Source organism: Coregonus lavaretus (assembly GCF_964263955.1).
Source record: "Coregonus lavaretus genome assembly, chromosome: 2".
NCBI classification, from domain to species: Eukaryota; Metazoa; Chordata; class Actinopteri; order Salmoniformes; family Salmonidae; genus Coregonus; species Coregonus lavaretus.
The window spans coordinates 47,980,712-48,001,782 of record NC_139989.1 but is presented as its reverse complement, the minus strand read 5'-3'; the positions used below and the strand labels follow the sequence as shown (position 1 = coordinate 48,001,782).

Sequence of the window (21,071 nt, the reverse complement as noted above, 5' to 3'; positions counted from 1 at the left end):
TGTTCGGCAGGATGTCAACTTGTTCCTCCAATGTCCAGATCATTGACATGGCTAGTAACAGAAAACATTCTGCAGGGGAACCATGTCTAGGTTCCATATGAAAAGAGTGTGAACTTCTCACATAAGAGCCTATTTTCCTGATCAATGCATCATTAACCTGACACTGCCACAAATAATGCCAGTTCTATAATATGGTTACATGGACATTTAGCTATCTATATCAAAAGTTACCTACAGCTAATGTTTCCATAGTAACAATCAGAATCCAGTATATGTGTACTTAATGAAAGTTAAGACTATAACAACTGTGCTCTAGTGATAATACTAATATATAGTACTGTGCACACCCATGCACGCACACACACAAAAATGTTTCCCCTTTCCAGCCACATACAGAGACATGGTTGATTGTTTCCCTCAGCCCAGAAGAGGAAGTGACCTATGATCTGTGACATTCTAGTTCCTCTTTGAGTCCTGTTTAAAAACACACAGCTGTCAATGCACCAGCCGGTTCACACTCACCACTGCGCCCCGACAGAGACCCACACTCAGGTGCGTACCACTCTCTCCAGGGTTGAAAGGGCTTCCGTTTACCAGCTATCAAAACTTAAAGAAGAATGTAAAATTTTTGTTATAGGTGATGGGTTATCATACAGCTCCTAAATATGATGCATGCAAACTATTTTCTGTTATCCAAGACTTCATAGGGCCAACATCAGAGGTCAGCACTTCTAGTTAAATGAGATTCTATTACTAGTCTATAATGTCTTTGTCATACTTTTTTAGTTATTAGGAGTGGTGGTGTAGTATATTAGCATGTGCATCCTTACCAACGATTCCACTGCATGGGATAAGAGTTTTCTAGTCAGTCTCTGGCCCTCTACTTGGTCAAAGCTCCTCAGTGATGAGTAGAAACCTGAGAAGTTTGGAACAAGTAAAGGGTCCCTGACTCCATCTGAAGAACAAGTAAAGGGTCCCTGACTCCATCTGAAGAACAAGTAAAGGGTCCCTGACTCCATCTGAAGAACAAGTAAAGGGTCCCTGACTCCATCTGAAGAACAAGTAAAGGGTCCCTGACTCCATCTGAAGAACAAGTAAAGGGTCCCTGACTCCATCTGAAGAACAAGTAAAGGGTCCCTGACTCCATCTGAAGAACAAGTAAAGGGTCCCTGACTCCATCTGAAGAACAAGTAAAGGGTCCCTGACTCCATCTGAAGAAGTTCTGTCTCACTTTACTGGAAACTCACTGCATTAGGTAGCTATACTACAACAACACAAACCAGAAGTCATGTTCTCTGATCAAAGCGTAGATAAAACTCTATGGTATTTTCCCCTGATCAAGTATAACGACTGACAATATTGGGATTGTACGATGGTCAAGTAAATGTGTAACTACAAATCAATAGTTCTGGGATCTGATGAAGGTAGACCTGAAAAATGTGAAGGGTTGATTTTAACAGAAGAGTGAATTGATTGTTAAGACTAGACATAATAGAATACTCCAGAATAAAATGTAACTGGTTACATTATTAAACACATTATAACTATATTGTTCACCAATAAAAAGTCTGGCAAAAACAAATGGAGCCAAAGGTTTATTTTAACTTACAAAAAATTGGATGCAGACACCAATGACAGAGGTTTTCGATTAAGATAAAATCATAAACTCACAAATAGGCTAGGCCATATCAAGATCAGACACAGAGGGGTAGTGAAGTAACAAATCAATGTGCTATCGGAAGACATGGATATGAGTTGACATAGCAACAGCCATTCCTCTCCGAGACGGACTACCTTTTCTCATGTCTATACCAGACACTGGTCTAGTTAGCGGTTTACACAATTAGCACATCCTACAGGATAACAAGGGACTGAATGTCAACAACGAAAGTAACAACGGATGGTAGAGAGAAAGGAATGCAACACATTTCCATTGACAGACTTTGCTGTACCAGAGACATAGGCACAAGCATTAAGAGCGGTTTTTCTTCACATACATTATGCATTTGCCTCAGAAGCATATCTCCCTGAGCATAAAGCCAACAGAGTGTTCAGACACAACTTCCCTTGAAGATCAGTTTGACTATTAGTCCACATCTTTTCATAGGGGTCACCTGGTTAAATAAAGGTGAAATAAATAAATAAAAATAAATAAATGGCATATATCGTGACTACTTGATCCTACAGTCCTAGATGTACAGATCGCAGTCCTCCTGATCAGCAAGTTGACACCACAGTTCCATACATCATATGGGAAAGTGTCACGTTTGCAATTTCTATATTCAAAACCATGACCTCAGCATGGACACATTATGCATATATTGTCATTCTTTCTGAATGCCAACGAGAAGCAACAAGACTATACAGGAAAGTCTACTTCAGAGGCAGGTTGTCATATCTCACTTTGATGTCAAAGGTTATATCCATTCAGATATCCATCTGGTGTTATACCGTTTGCCCAACGATCTGTGGCAATCATCATGACATTCGTTACAGTTACACAGAGAACAGTTGACTGACTGGACCAATACAGTAACAATGACTAGGACAGTGTTTGGGATTCAAAGATGGTGGGTCAAAAGTTCCTAATGTGTTGCCTAACGGGTGGTGGTAGACAATACATGTTGTGTTATTAGATGTATTTGGTGAGTCAGCCTGAATTCACGAGGCTTAGGTGAGTCACACAGAACACAAAACTGGTTGGGAGCTGCTGTCCTAGGGTTCCTTTAGCTTTGTTCTCAGTAGGTTTTGCATTAACACACCTGCATCTAAATGCAAATCAGTCACAGTGCTCGGTAGGCCTGGAGGGCCAGGAGTGTGGGGGGAAATGATTTAAGCAATAACTGATGTTATTGGAAAGATACTTAAACAGAGTGAAATTAGGTCACCCTCCTTCATAATGGAGAACTGAAGAAAAAGCCATCATAAGATATGTTGACAGTGGCTAGACCAGGGGTGGGCAATCATTTTGGTTCGAGGGCCACATCGGGATTGAAACAATTTTCAGAGGGCCGCACAGATTTTTCCGAAAGCAATTTGCGGTCCAGAAAAATGTAAGTTATTTGAAAATATATAGGTCCATTACAATTTCTACATACATATTCATTTCCACCCACCCCTGGGCTAGACACAAGGAAAGCTGTTTTTTATCCTAATATACAGTACTTTCCCTACACTTTTCATTCGGGTGGGCAAAACAGTGAACAGTGAACCAATAAAATAACAAATTCCTTCATATCTTCAAGTATGGAGGGATTAAAAAAGGTATCAAAACTACCATGGAGGTGAGGTACTGTAATTCATGCACTGCTGGTTTACCAGACCTTGGCACAGTAAGGGAATAAAACACAAATGACCTGACAACAAATATGCACGTTAAATCAACCTTTTAGTATTGCTGAACTTTTTGTTTCTTTTAGCACTTTTATTGAGCAACTCCATGTTATGTTTTGGCACTAAAAGCTGATGAAAATGCATTTGATTGGTTTGTAAGAGGGGATATGATGACGGTACTCTCCCTCGTCCTAGTCATCTGAACTAGGCTGTGTGAAGGTGCAGACAACAGGAACAGTATGCACTTCTAGCATTGTGGAGAGAGGAGGGAAGCATACCGTTTGTACCACCAGCCTTTCTCCTAACACCTCACCTCCAGCACAGACTCAACCCTATGTCTCTGGCCCTAGTCATCCACCGTGATGTTGCGGAACAGGTAGGCCATGGACTCCCCGTTGTGGATGCGGCGGATGGCCTCGGCCAGGATCATACTGACGTCCACTGTCTTGATCTTGGGACACTGGAGCTTCTGTACCTCGTGAGGGACGGTGTTAGTCACCACCACCTGGGGGGCAGACAGACAGGGGTCAGAGGAAGAAACACCATAACGAAGGTCGGTCGTGTGCAGTAGATCAGTGTTGATATTACATGTAGAATCGTTTGGAAATTAATAGAAAATGATGGCCGACGTACTGTGGTCAAAGGCGATAGGACGGCCGGGCCATCCGCTGCTTTCAACCGTTCGTAGGCGTGGTCTATTTTGTCTCATACTCAGATTGAACTGTGACTGACTACTGTATCTTAGAACAGCCTTTATACAGGCGACCAAACATCCTACGAATCAATTTGCAATACCTTGCACACAGGTGGTACATAGAAAGTGTGGCCGTTGTCTTTGTTGTAAAGGGATTGAAAAGCTTTTACGATGAGGAACTGAGCACTTCCCCTTCAACATGTAGTGATAAATTCAGAACACAGGGCTGCTGTTTGTTTTTTTTTTCACCTTTATTTAACCAGGTAAGCCAGTCGAGAACAAGCTCTCATTTACAACTGCGACCTGGCCAAGATAAAGCAAAGCAGTGCGGTAAAAACAACAATAACACAGAGTTACATATGGAATAAACAAAACGTACAGTCAATAACGCAATAGAAAATCTATATACAGTGTGTGCAAATGTAGTAAGTTATGGAGGTAAGGCAATAAATAGGCCATAGTGCAAAATAAATACAATTTAGTATTAACACTGGAGTGATAGATGTGCAGAAGATGATGTGCAAATAGAGATACTGGGGTGCAAATGAGCAAAATAAATAACAATGTAAATAACAATATGGGGATGAGGTAGTTGGGTGGGCTAATTACAGATGGGCTGTGTACAGGTGCAGTGATCGGTAAGCTGCTCTGACAACTGATGCTTAAAGTTAGTGAGGGCGATAAGTGTCTCCAGCTTCAGAGATTTTTGCAGTTCGTTCCAGTCATTTGCAGCAGACAACTGGAAGGAATGGCGGCCAAAGGAGGTGTTGGCTTTGGGGATGACCAGTGAGATATACCTGCTGGAACACATACTACGGGTGGGTGTTGCTATGGTGACCAATGATCTAAGATAAGGCAGGGATTTGCCTAGAAGTGATTTATAGATGACCTGGAGCCAGTGGGTTTGGCAACGAATATGTAGTGAGGGCCAGCCAACGAGAGCATACAGGTCACAATGGTGGGTAGTATATGGTGCTTTGGTGACAAAACGGATGGCACTGTGATAGACTACATCCAATTTGCTGAGTAGAGTGTTGGAAGCTATTTTGTAAATGACATCGACGAAGTCAAGGATCAGTAGGATAGTCCGTTTTACGAGGGCATGTTTAGCAGCATGAGTGAAGGAGGCTTTGTTGCGAAATAGGAAGCTGATTCTAGATTTAACTTTGGATTGGAGATGCTTAATGTGAGTCTGGAAGGAGAGTTTACGGTCTAACCAGACACCTAGGTATTTGTAGTTGTCCACATATTCTAAGTCAGACCCGCCGAGAGTAGTGATTCTAGTCGGGCGGGTGGGTGCAAGCAGCGTTCGAATGAAGAGCATGCATTTAGTTTTCCTAGCGTTTAAGAGCAGTTGGAGGCCACGGAAGGAGTGTTGTATGGCATTGAAGCTCGTTTGGAGGTTTGTTAACACAGTGTCCAATGAAGGGCCAGATGTGTACAAAATGGTGTCGTCTGCGTAGAGGTGGATCTGAGAGTCACCAGCAGCAAGAGCGACATCATTGATATACACAGAGAATAGAGTCGGCCCGAGAATTGAACCCTGTGGCACCCCCATAGAGACTGCCAGAGGTCCAGACAACAGGCCCTCCGATTTGACACATTGAACTCTATCTGAGAAGTAGTTGGTGAACCAGGCGAGGCAGTCATTTGAGAAACCAAGGCTATTTAGTCTGCCAATAAGAATGCGGTGATTGACAGAGTCAAAAGCCTTGGCCAGGTCGATGAAGACGGCTGCACAGTACTGTCTTTTATCGATTGCGGTTATTATATCGTTTAGGACCTTGAGCGTGGCTGAGGTGCAGCCATGACCAGCTCGGAAACCAGATTGCATAGCGGAGAAGGTACGGTGGGATTCGAAATGGTCTGTTTGTTAACTTGGCTTTCAAATACTTTCGAAGGGCAGGGCAGGATGGATATAGGTCTGTAACAGTTTGGATCTAGAGTGTCACCCCCTTTGAAGAGGGGGATGACCGCGGCAGCTTTCCAATCTCTGGGGATCTCAGACGATACGAAAGAGAGGTTGAACAGGCTAGTAATAGGGGTTGCGACAATTTTGGCGGCTAATTTTAGAAAGAAAGGGTCCAGATGGTCTAGCCCAGCTGATTTATAGGGGTCCAGATTTAGCAGCTCTTTCAGGACATCAGCTATTTGGGTGAAGGAGAAGCGGGGGGGGCATGGGCAAGTTGCAGCGGAGGGTGCAGAGCTGGTGGCCGGGGTAGGGGTAGCCAGGTGGAAAGCATGGCCAGCCGTAGCAAAATGCTTATTGAAATTCTCGATTATCGTAGATTTATCGGTGGTGACAGTGTTTCCTAGCCTCAGTGCAGTTGGTAGCTGGGAGGAGGTGCTCTTATTCTCCATGGACTTTACAGTGTCCCAAAACTTTTTGGAGTTAGTGCTACAGGAAGCAAATTTCTGTTTGAAAAAGCTAGCCTTTGCTTTCCTAACTGATTGTGTATATTGGTTCCTATATGCATATCGCGGGGGCTGTTCGATGCTAATGCAGTACGCCACAGGATGTTTTTGTGCTGGTCAAGGGCAGTCAAGTCTGGGGTGAACCAGGGGCTATATCTGTTCTTAGTTCGGAATTTTTTGAATGGGGCATGCGTATTTAAGATTGAGAGGAAAGCACTTTTGAAGAACATCCAGGCATCCTCTACTGACGGAATGAGGTCAATATCCATCCAGGATACCCGGGCCAGGTCAATTAGAAAGGCCTGCTCGCTGAAGTGTTTTAGGGAGCATTTGACAGTGATGAGGGGTGGTCGTTTGACCGCGGACCCATTACGGACGCAGGCAATGAGGCAGTGATCGCTGAGATCCTGGTTGAAGACAGCGGAGGTGTATTTAGAGGGTCAATTAGTCAGGATGATATCTATGAGGGTGCCCATGTTTACGGATTTAGGGTTGTACCTGGTAGGTTCCTTGATAATTTGTGTGAGATTGAGGGCATCTAGTTTAGATTGTAGGATGGCCGGGGTGTTAAGCATATCCCAGTTTAGTTCACCAAGCAGTACGAACTCTGAAGATAGGATGTTACAGATGTAGGATCTTAATTTGATCACCCTGTTGCAGGAAATGTAATGCAATGCAGGAAATGTAAAACTTGGTAGTGTATTTAAAGTTTTAAAAGGGTTCTGAAGTTTGTCATTTCCACTTCGAAATTTCAGACTTGATTTTCCCTTACAAAAAATTTATCAACCCCTACAAAAAATGTCCATTAATTATAATCCACATAATTCACATTTCCTGTTGCGACAGGATTATTTTCCTGCTGTAGCAGACTGTCTCAAATTAAGATCCTACGTCTGTATCTCACCTCGTCGATGGCAGACTCCTCAATAAGGCGGGGGGCATCAGCAGACAGCAGCCCATGTGTAGCCATGATGTAGATCTTGTAAGCTCCTCTCTCCTTCAGAATCTCAGCTGCCGCCACAAAGTCCTCCACGTCGTCTATGATGTCATCCTGGGAAAGAACAGCAACCATGGGATTGGAAATGATGTATTTTGTATGAGACATATCAGCATAGATATGCCTGTAGTTCCTTCATCCATAATCTAAGGGTGTCATATTCTGTTATTAAATTCAAATGTGGCAGAATTTAGCAAATTAATTTCAAGTGGCTCATTTTAGCACAGGCCTTCCTGTACAAATCACAAACGGCCCAAACAAAGGGGCACATTTCTTACAACAATGATGGCGATTCTTCCTCCCACATCTCCTACAACAGTGATCGGGGGCTTCTCCTTGGCCATCATTACTGAAAAGGAAGAACGAACTGGTCACTGCTACAGTCATCACATACAGTATCCGTAGGCCTAAACAATAAAACTAATGAGCATACATCTCAGAGTAGATTGGGTAAGATGGGTTAAAAGCAATTACAAACTCCAATTTCAATCACTGTTATGATTATGTATTCTTCAATTAGTTCATTTTCCATGCAATTCCACCCCTTCTTGGTAACTGGTTAACATTCTCTTTTCAAAATGAGATGTAATTGGGAAATTTGATAAATTCTGTCAATTGTCCCCATTATACTCTTATAGATTTAACTAGAATGCAAAACTCATTACAGCGCACGCAGAATCAAAATGACAGGCCTTTTGCCCAGCATACCCAATCAGACTGATATCGAATTGCCTCCACAACACTGCCTGCTCAGAGCAGACATTTGGCAACAGTTTGCATATAGCAATATGCACAACCTAATCTTGTCGTTAATCCATCAAAAACAATAGAGGCAGACAAGCACTGATGAGGTAATCACACGCTTACTAATGTTCCTGGTTTGTCTTATTGAACACCACTGTTGTCAGTCAATGGGGGAAGCGCACAATCAGCGGATGGACAATCTGCCAGCCAGAGTGGGGAAGCTGATTGAGGGAGTGAAAGCTAGAGAAGAGTAGGGAACACAGGTTCATGCCTGGAACACATGCCTTCCTTACAGGGGACCACACACAAGCAATAATAAGCACTGGAACATTTCAGCTTTTCAAAATGCATCAACATCATCACTAGGTTTTAAAATCTTCTGTAGTCTTAAACATATGTACTACCTAGAATGTTTTCAGGTAGAATATAGAAATTCATTGAAATTATCTAGTAAAAACTATAGTTAGGCCTACACATATGTTGGTGATAAACTTGTCTTGGATATATGTGAGGCAAGAGTTGAAAAGCCTGAAGATCTCAGCAATCCTCTCAATTAGGCTAGAAGCTAGCATTGCTGAGCTAAGGAATACATTTGCTATAATACAACTATACAGCTAATATGTGATAGTCATGGTTTGAGGTTATAATCAGATTTGCACACCCAAACCAGTAGATGTGTTGTTATTGACATGTAGGGTCCACTTTTGGGATTTATAGATCCAAACACCTTCTGATTGCTGTTTCTCTGTACAACTCTGGTTATTTAAATGTGGGAAGGCCCAAGGTGTGTGACACAGCAGCCCACTGGTTTGTATGGGCAGCAGGGAAGAGGTTGAACACAGCATAACCCTGACCTCACCTACTGTGTTGTACTGTATTGTGTGTGTTCAGCAGCACACACAAGAACATGTTGCCACCCACTCAAAAATCTGGATCTTTGCTTTAGATTCAGAAAAAAATGATTATCCTGTTTCCTCTTCCTATCATGACGTATTAGGCCTATATATCAAAGGCATGCTTAATTAGTATTAAAACATGCATTTCTGAAGGCCAGGTGTTAGACTGCTTCGGTCGAGGCTTCAATAGGGAAGCATGATGTGTTGATTGGCAAGATGAGTCCGGATGAAAATAAAAACATGTATCTGGGAGAAATGGTTCCATTTGACAAATGATTGAAGAGAGTCTCACAAAGCAACTAACGGAGGGCTTTCGGCCATCTTGCAGAACAATCTAAAGTCTCTGCCTCTGACACCGGCACACTGCTGGAGACCTGACTGTGGATCAAGGAAGACATTGATCCCATTCCTTATGATGATTTCATCTACAGTATGTAGTGAGGGTAACAACAGGCGTCAGCACATCCACTATGGATCTGTAGCGCTAGAGCACATCAACTAGCTGATCCATATCATTTTTAATTGCCATGGGCGGCAGGTAGCTTAGTGGTTAAGAGCGTTGTGCCAGTAACCGAAAGGTCGCTGGTTCTAATCCCCGAGCCGACTAGGTGAAAAATCTGTCGATGTGCCCTTGAGCAAGGCACTTAACCCTAATTGCTCATGTAAGTCGCTCTGGATAAGAGCGTCTGCTAAATGACTAAAATGTAAATGTAAATGTAATTGGTCCATTGATAGTATTTTTTGTGCTCACAACTGAGGACCCTGTACTTAAGACTGTTCGTTGGCAAGATGATTCGAAAACCCTTGATCACTACATGCACGCATTGAGGAACCATTTGGAGAGGAACCATTTGGTGGTCAAAAGCTAATTAAAGTTTACGGTCGTACTTGGGAGCTCTATGCCTGGGAACGGAGCTTGTTGTTTGCTGCCAGCTATTACCAACAAATAAACACCACGTTAACACACATCCACAGAGACTCCACATAACATAGACTACTAAGACATGAAGCCAGGACTTGGAAAATCCTCTTACATTAAGCAAAATCTTTCAAGCTAACCCGTGTGTTACTTAGTGAAGAATCCAAAACTATTCCTCTAGGACTTCAAGCTTATTCATTCAAGAAATGTGTAGGGCAGTTTGCAACTGACCCAGGCTTACAATAAGAGGATTTTTAAAGTCAAGGATAATAAATGAAGTAAATAATACAAATATTATTACAAACACTAAAACTGAAGGGGGGGGGCAGCCAGTTGGGCATAATAAATACTCTGGAGTCATTTGCCAATTACACAAAGCCCAGACAGAAAGTCTGACCATATTTTGTCAGACCCAACTGTTTTAACAGCCTTACCACGAATGTACTGAGAAAATGTGTTGAACTACATATCCAATATCAAGTTAGTGTCATCCTCTCAAAATGAAAAACAAAATGTATGTTCTCTTATCCAAAATGTCATTTTTAAACATCTAAACCATTCTAAAACAATTTGGTATGAATGCCTTAAGATCATTTTACGGAGGCTAAGGTTGCAACATTAGTAGAGGCTGTGTATCTGTGGTGTTAGAGCGTGCAGTAAATAGGCTACAATATTCAAGATCCTTTAAAAAGAATGTCAGGTGTTAAAATGGTTACAGCAGAATCATTACTTTTATGAAGCTGTTAGTGCTGACATTAAATTCATGATGAGGATTTTGCCATGGATGTTTTGGGGGTTTGAAATAATGATTCAAATAATTCCGACGAACATTTCACACTACACTTAACATACTTTTGGATGCAACCATTGAAGAGCACGGGCATCTATGCATCTATCTATATCTAACAGACATAGCCTGACCAACACTAATGAATTGGGGAAGCTACAGACATAGATACAGTTTCAATTTGATCTGATGGCAGACTGACTACAACTATACCTGGCTGGTACCAAGCTATATAGGGCTTCTAGAGAGGTCTTACAAGGCAGCTCCAGCCCAGGGTGTCCTGAGGTGTTACGGACACAGGGGGGAGAGTGTCGTCCGTCCGCCATGTCAGACTCTGAACACTGAGCCTCCCCATGCATCACTGCCAGGCCCAAACGCAGTCGCTCTGCATAGGACTGAGCTCTGAAAGACAACAGCAAGAAAACACTGGAGAAATGCAGACACACCTTTACATTATTTACATTATATGATCACACTCCAGGGCTCTGTAACTAAATAGTATTTTACCTCTTAGCAGCAGACGGTGACTTTGCAACAATAATGGCGTTTCTATAATCTGGGACCTGAAGGGAAGTGAGAGGAGACCACATTTTACATCGAATAGGCTGCTGTGTGTAGTTTACGATCTTACAACTTTACAACCAGGCATGGCACATGAGCTACAGTGAGATTGTTACCTCCTCCTGGATGTACTGAAGCAGGAAGGGGGAGGCACGCAGGTTGTCCACTGGAAAACTGAAGAAGCCCTGGATCTCCTTCTGATGTAAATCCATTGTGATGATGTGAGTTAAACCTGGAAGGAGAAAGAGAGGGGATGAGAAAAGAGACTGAAGAAACAGCAGTCTGCTTTTAAGAGAAGGTGCAGAATGAGAAATCAGCCACAGCGGCAAGTTTAAAGGGAAATTTAAATCATTTTCAACTTCAAATTCTTCTCCAGCACCACCCCGACATCAACATATGTGAAAATGGCATGTTTCTATGTTTAGTAGTAAAAAAGATAGAGGCAGATAAGTGTTTCCAATGACATCATCAACCAATTAGTAGACAATTAGAAGTCGATGCCTACTCATTATTGGTTAAAATCACATGATGCACACTGATGATGTCATTGGAAACACTTATCTTCCTCTATATTATTTTTCCACAAAACAAAATAAACACTCCATTTTCACATATGTTGATGTTGGGGTGGGGCTGGAGAGGACGAATGTGAAGTTGGAAAATGTAGACATTTTCCTTTAACACAGATGGTCAAGGGCAATGTAAACAGTAAACTGTTAACACTTGCATACAGACTGTAATTACCTGCTTTGGCTAGCATGGAAGCCAGCAGCTTGCACACTATGGAACCCCTCTTCCTCATCTTACACTGCTTGCTGTAGGGGAAGTAGGGGATGACCCCAATGATGTTCTTGGCACAGGAGGTCTTGAGGGCGTAGGCCATGACCAGCAGCTCCATGATGGCCGTGTTCACATCTCTGGTTAAAACAAGGGAAAAGTGTCAATAACAAATAATGATGGTCACATTTATGGTCCGTTCAGTGCAAACCCATGCTGAGCAACTGTCCAGCAGAGGGCAACAATATATGCTCAGTACAGCTTGTGCATGCCAAGCCAGATGACATAAGAGGATGACTATTAATAACACTGGTAGCTATTCATATTATGGCAGATGAGCTTGTGTCTGATTTATAGTGTGTGAATCAAACAGATTTAAATATAGGTAATGTAACCTAACGTGATATGACTGTGTGAATACCCCTCCTACAACATAGATTGATATGCATAGTCCTTAGGGCTGCACCACATTACACACACAGTATTGGTGTGTCTGTGTCCTAGACACAGAAGTGTGGGGGAGATGACATATTTCAGTCTACTCACCTGGGTATGGTCTGGATGATGAAGATAGTTTGGCCGCGAACGGATTCCTTCACATCTACTCTGGTCTCTATCAAGGGTCACATAAAGTTGAATCAACAGCAAATGTCGGTAAAATGCTAACTTTACACTTGCAGCTCCCCAAATGTGTTGAGCCTAGTTTCTGTTAACTAGGGCATAATTATCAAGCCATTGTAAACACTTATCTGTAACATTTCATGTTTTCCAAAGAGAGAAATGCTTTGTATCAGGCCAAACAAATAAGGTGTCATTTGTATTAGCACAGTAGGCAGAGTGACTGGGTTTCAACCAGGGGTTGGAACTGGTTCAGGGAACAGAACCAATTTATTTTTGGGAGGAACAGAATCGGGAATGAAAGTGATCTATACTGTTCCAAAACAGAACAGTTATTTTAAAAGTATGGGAACCAGTAAATAACATTATTTTACGTTCCAGGCATTTTTTTCCAGTCCCACATAAAAACACAACAAAAGCCTATGCAAAGCCCTACCTCTGTCGCTCAGAAACTATACAAATGTAAGACGTGTTTTTGTTTTAATTCTGGTGCCGCTCTGCACACACAAGCTTGTTAGCTAGCTAGCTCTGGTCCAATGGCCAACTCTCTGAAGGTCAGACATTCAAAGTTCCTTCATAGAAGTCGCTCCTCGGTAAGCATAATTCTGTGGGACTACAGGCCTTCTGTAGCTCAGTTGGTAGAGCATGGCGCTTGCAACGCCAGGGGTGTGGGTTCGATTCCCACGGGGGGCCAGTATGAAAAATGTATGCACTCACTAACTGTAAGTCACTCTGGATAAGAGCGTCTGCTAAATGACTAAAATGTAAATGTAATTCAGATAATGCATGTCATAACAACAAGATGCCCAGCGCGTCAAGCCAAGCCTCCTCCTCCCTCTCTCGCTCTCAATTTCAGTCGCATCTCGCACCCTACAAGTGTCTGTCCAATCCATGTAAATAGCTTGCCTGGTCCATAGCAAGCTATTCTAGCTGCACTAATTGATGAAGTGATTTAATGTCGAGCTAAATGTTTTTAAAAAAATCAATTTCAGAGGTTTAAAAAGGAACAAAAATGAACAACATAAACCGTTAATTATTTTGGGTTCGAAACGGTTCACAACTTCATTTTGCTGGTAGGAACAGTGGAACAGAACAAAAAAAATATATATATTTTCAGAATGAAACGATTGGAAAATAATTTTGGTTCCAACCCCTGGTTTAAACCAATGATTTATACAGTGCATTCAGAAAGTATTCAGACCCCTTGACCTTTTCCACATTTTGTTGTTACAGCCTTATTCTAAAGTTGATTAAATAATACCCCATAATGACAAAGCAAAAACAGGTTTTTAGAAATTTTTCCTAATTTATTAAAAAGAAAAAACTGAAATATCACATTTACATAAGTATTCAGACCCTTTACTCAGTACTTTGTTGAAGCACCGTGGCCAAGCACGCCTCCAACTAAATCATCAAGTTTGCAGACGACACAACAGTAGTAGGCTTGATTACCAACAATGACGAGACCGCCTACAGGGAGGAGGTGAGGGCTCTGGGAGTGTGGTGCCAGGAAAATAACCTCTCACTCAACATCAACAAAACAAAGGAGATGATCGTGGACTGAAACAGCAGAGGGTGCACCCCCCTATCCACATCGACGGGACCGCAGTGGAGAAGGTGGAAAGCTTCAAGTTCCTTGGCATACACATCACCGACAAACTGAAATGGTCCACCCACGCAGACAGTGTGGTGAAGAAGGCGCAACAGAGCCTCTTCAACCTCAGGAGGCTGAAGAAATTCGGCTTAGCACCTAAAACCCTCACAAACTTTTACAGATGCACAATTGAGAGCATCGTGTCGGGCTGTATCACCGCCTGGTAAGGCAACTGCACCGCCCGCAACCGCAGGGCTCTCCAGAGGGTGTTGCGGTCTGCCGAACGCATTACCAGGGGCAAACTACCCGCCCTCCAAGACACATACAGCACCCGATGTCACAGGAAGGCCAAAAAAATCATCAAGGACATCAACCACCCAAGCCACTGCCTGTTCACCCCACTATCATCCAGAAGGCGAGGTCTGTACAGGTGCATCAAAGCTGGGACCGAGAGAATGAAAAACAGCTTCTATCTCAAGGCCATCAGACTGTTAAATAGCCATCACTAGCACATTAGAGGCTGCTGCTGCCTATTGAAATCACTGGCCACTTTAAGAAATGGAACACTAGTCACATTAATAATGTTTACATATCTTGCACTACTCATCTCATATGTATATACTGCATTCTATTCTATAATATTCTACTGTATCTTAGTCCATGCCGCTCTGTCATTGCTTGTCCATATACAGTGGGGAGAACAAGTATTTGATACACTGCCAATTTGCAGGTTTTCCTACTTACAAAGCATGTAGAGGTCTGTAATTTTTATCATAGGTACACCTCAACTGTGAGAGATGGAATCTAAAACAAAAATCCAGAAAATCACATTGTATGATTTTTAAGTAATTAATTTGCATTTTATTGCATGACATAAGTATTTGATACATCAGAAAAGCAGAACTTAATATTTGGTACAGAAACCTTTGTTTGCAATTACAGAGATCATACGTTTCCTGTAGGTCTTGACCAGGTTTGCACACACTGCAGCAGGGATTTTGGCCCACTCCTCCATACAGACCTTCTCCAGATCCTTCAGGTTTCGGGACTGTTGCTGGGCAATACGGACTTTCAGCTCCCTCCAAAGATTTTCTATTGGGTTCAGGTCTGGAGACTGGCTAGGCCACTCCAGGACCTTGAGATGCTTCTTACGGAGCCACTCCTTAGTTGCCCTGGCTGTGTGTTTCGGGTCGTTGCCATGCTGGAAGACCCAGCCACGACCCATCTTCAATGCTCTTACTGAGGGAAGGAGGTTGTTGGCCAAGATCTCGCGATACATGGCCCCATCCATCCTCCCCTCAATACGGTGCAGTCGTCCTGTCCCCTTTGCAGAAAAGCATCCCCAAAGAATGATGTTTCCACCTCCATGCTTCACGGTTGGGATGGTGTTCTTGAGGTTGTACTCATCCTTCTTCTTCCTCCAAACACGGCGAGTGGAGTTTAGACCAAAAAGCTCTATTTTTGTCTCATCAGACCACATTACCTTCTCCCATTCCTCCTCTGGATCATCCAGATGGTCATTGGCAAACTTCAGACGGGCCTGGACATGCGCTGGCTTGAGCAGGGGGACCTTGCGTGCACTGCAGGATTTTAATCCATGACGGCGTAGTGTGTTACTAATGGTTTTCTTTGAGACTGTGGTCCCAGCTCTCTTCAGGTCATTGACCAGGTCCTGCCGTGTAGTTCTGGGCTGATCCCTCACCTTCCTCATGATCATTGATGCCCCACGAGGTGAGATCTTGCATGGAGCCCCAGACCGAGGGTGATTGACCGTCATCTTGAACTTCTTCCATTTTCTAATAATTGCGGCAACAGTTATTGCCTTCTCACCAAGCTGCTTGCCTATTGTCCTGTAGCCCATCCCAGCCTTGTGCAGGTCTACAATTTTATCCCTGATGTCCTTACACAGCTCTCTGGTCTTGGCCATTGTGGAGAGGTTGGAGTCTGTTTGATTGAGTGTGTGGACAGGTGTCTTTTATACAGGTAACGAGTTCAAACAGGTGCAGTTAATACAGGTAATGAGTGGAGAACAGGAGGGCTTCTTAAAGAAAAACGAACAGGTCTGTGAGAGACGGAATTCTTACTGGTTGGCAGTTGATCAAATACTTATGTCATGCAATAAAATGCAAATTAATTACTTAAAAATCATACAATGTGATTTTCTGGATTTTTGTTTTAGATTCCATCTCTCACAGTTGAGGTGTACCTATGATAAAAATTACAGACCTCTACATGCTTTGTAAGTAGGAAAACCTGCAAAATCGGCATTGTATCAAATACTTGTTCTCCCCACTGTATGTATATATTCTTAAATCCCATTCCTTACTAGTTTTGTGTGTATTGGGTATATGTTGTGAAATTGTTAGATATTACTTGTTAGATATTACTGCACTGTCGGAGCTAGAAGCACAAGCATTTCGCTACACCCGCTATAACATCTGCTAAACACGTGTATGTGACAAATACAATTTGATTTGATTTGGCTGCCACCACCACGCTTCACCGTAGGGATGGTGCCAGGTGTCCCCAGACGTGACGCTTGGCATTCAGGCCAAATAGTTGAATCTTGGTTTCATCAGACCAATCTTGTTTGTCATGGTCTGAGAGTCCTTTAGGTGCCTTTTGGCAAACTCCAAGCGGGTTGTCATGTGCCTTTTACTTAGGAGTGGCTTCGTTCTGGCCACTCTACCATAAAGGCCTGATTGTTGGGAGTGCTGCAGAGATGGTTGTCCTTCTGGAAGGTTCTCCCATCTCCACAGAGGAACTCTGGAGCTCTGTCAGAGTGAACATCGGGTTCTTGGTCACCTCCCTGACCAAGGCCCTTCTCCCCATATTGCTCAGTTTGGCCGGGCAGCCAGCTCTAGGAAGAGTCTTGGTGGTTCCAAACTTCTTCCATTTAAGAATGATGGAGGCCACTGTGTTCTTGGGGACCTTCAATGCTGCAGAAATGTTTTGGTACCCTTCCCCACATCTGTGCCTCGACACAATCCTGTCTCTGAGCTATACGGACAATTCATTCGACCTCATGGCTTGGTTTTTGCTCTGACATGCACTGTCAACTGTGGGACCTTATATATACAGGTGTGCGCCTTTCCAAATCATGTCCAATCAATTGAATTTACCACAGGTGGACTCCAATCAAGTTGTAGAAACATCTCAAGGATGATCAATGGAAACAGGATCCACCTGAGCTCAATTTCGAGTCTCATAGCAAAGGGTCGGAATACGTATGAAATAAGGTTTGTCTGTTTTTATACATTTGCAAAAACCTGCTTTCACTTTGTCATTATGGGGTATTGTGTGTAGATTGATGAGGATTTTAGAATAAGGCTGTAACGTAACAAAATGTGGAGAAAGGGAAGGGGTCTGAATACTTTCCGAATGCACTGTATACCAGTGGAGGCTGCTGAGAGGAGGACGGCTCATAATAATGTCTGGAACGGAGTAAATGGAATGGTATCAAACACGTGGTTTCCATGTTATTATTCCAATTATTATGAGCTGTCCTCCCCTCAGCAGCCTCCATTGTTATTGCATAATTGGTTTCAACTCACCTCTATTGGACTCTTGATAGACCACCGACTTGCCCAATTCAACTCCCAGTCGTCTGTGGAAAAACACACCAGACAAACCAGTACAAGAGGTATGACACTGTGATGTGTCTTATTCAGACAGGACAGAGGCCCTGCATGGACACTGATCCCACTCTGACTAAGCCTACTGTACCTCTACCATTTGATACCCAAGCAAAATAGCTACATTTTGGAATGTGTTACATTGTAATTCCGAGACAGTGGGCCCACTACCTCGCACCTCTAGACATGGGAAGAGTTAAGCTAGATCACAGGCACTCCCTCGCTGTTTCAATGTCACTGATAACAGACAGTTCCCAGTTTCACACAGCCGAGACACCCAACATTGTCTCACATTAAATAAATTCCCTTATGCCTCTGAATGTCATTGTCAACATCTAGCAGATTACCAACTCATAAACCCAATAGATGAATGACAGTAAGCAAGAGCTCTGGCTAAATTCAAATGACTTCACCTGTGGTCATGCACCTGCAAACAGCAGCATACACATTGTAGCGTGCTAGCTAGCAACATTAGCTGGTTAGCTATCTAGCTAGCTATCATAACAACACGTACATTTAGCTATTACAATAAAATATACATACTCAGTTATCTTCTTGGCTAGTTCTGTACATGCTGCAGTAGAATTAGCAGAGAAGACCCGATAACCACTTTTTGCGACATTCATTCTGGCAGCTGGTTAGCTAGCTAGCACCTGTGTAAACCGCTAGTACTAACGGCGCTAGCTACTTCTCAAACTACCACACTTGCAGCTTGCTAGCAAGCTGAGTTAACTGTTCGGTAGTCATACGAAGAAAAACACAAAAACGTCAGACATTGATGTTAAAATGCACTTTGTTATTATTAGACCTTATGATCTCCCAAGATAGCTACGCTAGCTGAGTGAAATAAATTGATTGCGTCTAGCTCCTCGTTAGCTTTGCTGTCTGTCTGATTGTGTGTGTGGTTGGCTGGCTGTGCAAGAGATGAAAAAAAGAATCCTGAACCAAATCAAAATACCAATCTAGGAAAAGTCTTATTTAATTAATGTGACAGACCTGAAGCGTGTTATTAGTTGTTATCCATTTGAGTTAGCAATGTATTTATTTTTAGGTGGAAACGGGAGTGTTTTTGAATCAATTAGTTATATTGATTCTTACACTGGGAGTCAAGTAGCCGGCAGATGGCGATATTGAGTCGTTTCAAGTCGTTACCGTCCATCTTATTCTACTAACCTGCTGCGTAAATTCTCTTAACCTGCTGCTTAAGTTTTCATTACCTGCTACGAAAAATCACTTCTGCTAGTCAAAGCCGGGAGACTCGCCCTGAGAACAGTCTTGGTTTCAACTAGTGATGTGAAGTTCGTGAACAATTCATTATTTTTGAACGACTCTTTTTACTGACTGTTCAGTTAATGACAATGACTTTAGTGGTTCGTTTGACCTGCTAGTGCTGGCTGTAATGAGTCCTACCTGCAGCAGGATTTATGAAATGTGAATGAGAGGCTTGTAAGAATCATGACTGTTTGGTGTTTTTAGTTCATCATTTGCTGGTCAGTGGTCCTGCATGCTCTGGGCATTACTTACTCAAATGAACGAAATGAGTCAAAAGATTTGTTATTTTGACTGAATGAGTCGAAAAGATCAGAGTCGGAGTTTCCAGGGATTTGAGGTCTTGCATGATGTCTACTTTGATGCTAATTAGCATTTTCGAATATGAGAATAAATAGAGCCGAATATGCTGATAAAACTCAGAGAGATTTACATGGTTATCAAAACGTCATACCAATGTAAGCCTACACGAAACACAGCCCTTATTTTAAGTGTTTATAAAATCCCCTATGGGGAAAAAAACGAATGGTGTAAAAATGATTGGAACCATTTCCCTGTTTGACCACTAGGTTTTATTAGTATTTTGACACCTCCACTGTTAGGGGTGAAAAAACAGTCTGCCGCAACCTGATTGGCTGAATGTGAAATACAACATTGGGGATTAGCATTTAGCCACTCTAGCAGGGCGGTGGAAAATGTTTTTTTCCGACATTCTCTACATTAAATAAAGCTAATGAGGAAAGTGAAGCCTATGCAGCCTGAATGGAGAATGTTTTAGGTAGGAAGAGGTCACTAGGGATACGAATGTATTGCCGGCTGCATACAATGCGTTTGGATGGTAAGATGGAATGACTCAATATCGCCATCTGCCGAACTTGGGCTTGAAGTCAAGAGTTTAGTTGAACATCTGATTTGCTTCTTGCAGCAATTATCATGCGGATGGTACTGATGTGATGCACTACTGCTGTGTTGACAGGACATCTCTGATCTATATATACGCGGAAATCTAATTAGCATAATAAATATTAAAACAAACATCCAAATCTGTCAGTTTAAGCTATTGATATGTTTTGTTTTTTTGCATTGGATGCGTCTCAATCCACCACGTCTTCCTATGTCGCAATTTCGCATCTGCGGTGAAAGGTGACAGAGCTAGAGCGGTGTTTGTCAGACCATGAGACATCCCGAAAATCAGTCTTTTTCACAAAATCGTCTGTAGCGTCCGAACGGTTTGGCCTAGAAAACTATTAGGACCCCTCTTTTGGAAGATGAGACTCTCACGAACACGATGGTGTTCTCAAGTGTCTTGGGACTCTGAAGTCAGTACAGGCGATCTGCCAACTTCTGTCTGTAGCGTCCGAACAGTTTGGCCTACACACTAATATGCCAGTACATAAAGAGAAAGACCAGTGCTGCAACAAATATATTTTTTATGTGAAACACTTTGCAAGCCGTGTGAGTGTAAGCTAAAGCCTACTGAAGACCCTGGAAGATCATTAGCATCATGTGGAAAGCAGTCCAGAGTATCAAATTCACAATATCAATGACAGTGTCACAGTGGCACATGCTCCAGCTTGTTGTGCACTGCTCACCGCTTGACTAACCTACTCCCGATATATTTTTGATTGACAAAACAACATCCACACCCAGCAAACCTGTCCTTAATCCTTGGTTATTACAATGGTATGTGTTCAAGTGCACACTACTTTACTGAGATGACAAATTCCTTCAAGTTTATATCTTACAAAACGTCGATCCCTCTCATATGAAAGATTACAAATGAAAAACTGTCCTCTCTATGGACAGCTTTCATGTTTTACATAGATTTCCTT

At 42.5% G+C, this 21,071-nt stretch overlaps 1 protein-coding gene across 1 annotated transcript; it reads right to left on the bottom strand.

Moving 5' to 3' along the window:
* Positions 1–1,583: 1,583 nt before the first annotated feature.
* On the bottom strand, positions 1,584–18,871 carry LOC311147850 (phosphoribosyl pyrophosphate synthase-associated protein 1). Its single transcript, XM_084184664.1, has 10 exons — positions 18,514–18,871; positions 17,890–17,942; positions 12,670–12,736; positions 12,091–12,263; positions 11,463–11,578; positions 11,293–11,348; positions 11,042–11,187; positions 7,718–7,788; positions 7,347–7,493; positions 1,584–3,838 (listed from the first exon to the last, which is right to left on the bottom strand). Exons 1-10 carry the CDS (start codon positions 18,594–18,596, stop codon positions 3,680–3,682), a joined length of 1,071 nt encoding a protein of 356 aa, XP_084040790.1. The 5' UTR covers positions 18,597–18,871; the 3' UTR covers positions 1,584–3,679.
* Positions 18,872–21,071: the final 2,200 nt, after the last annotated feature.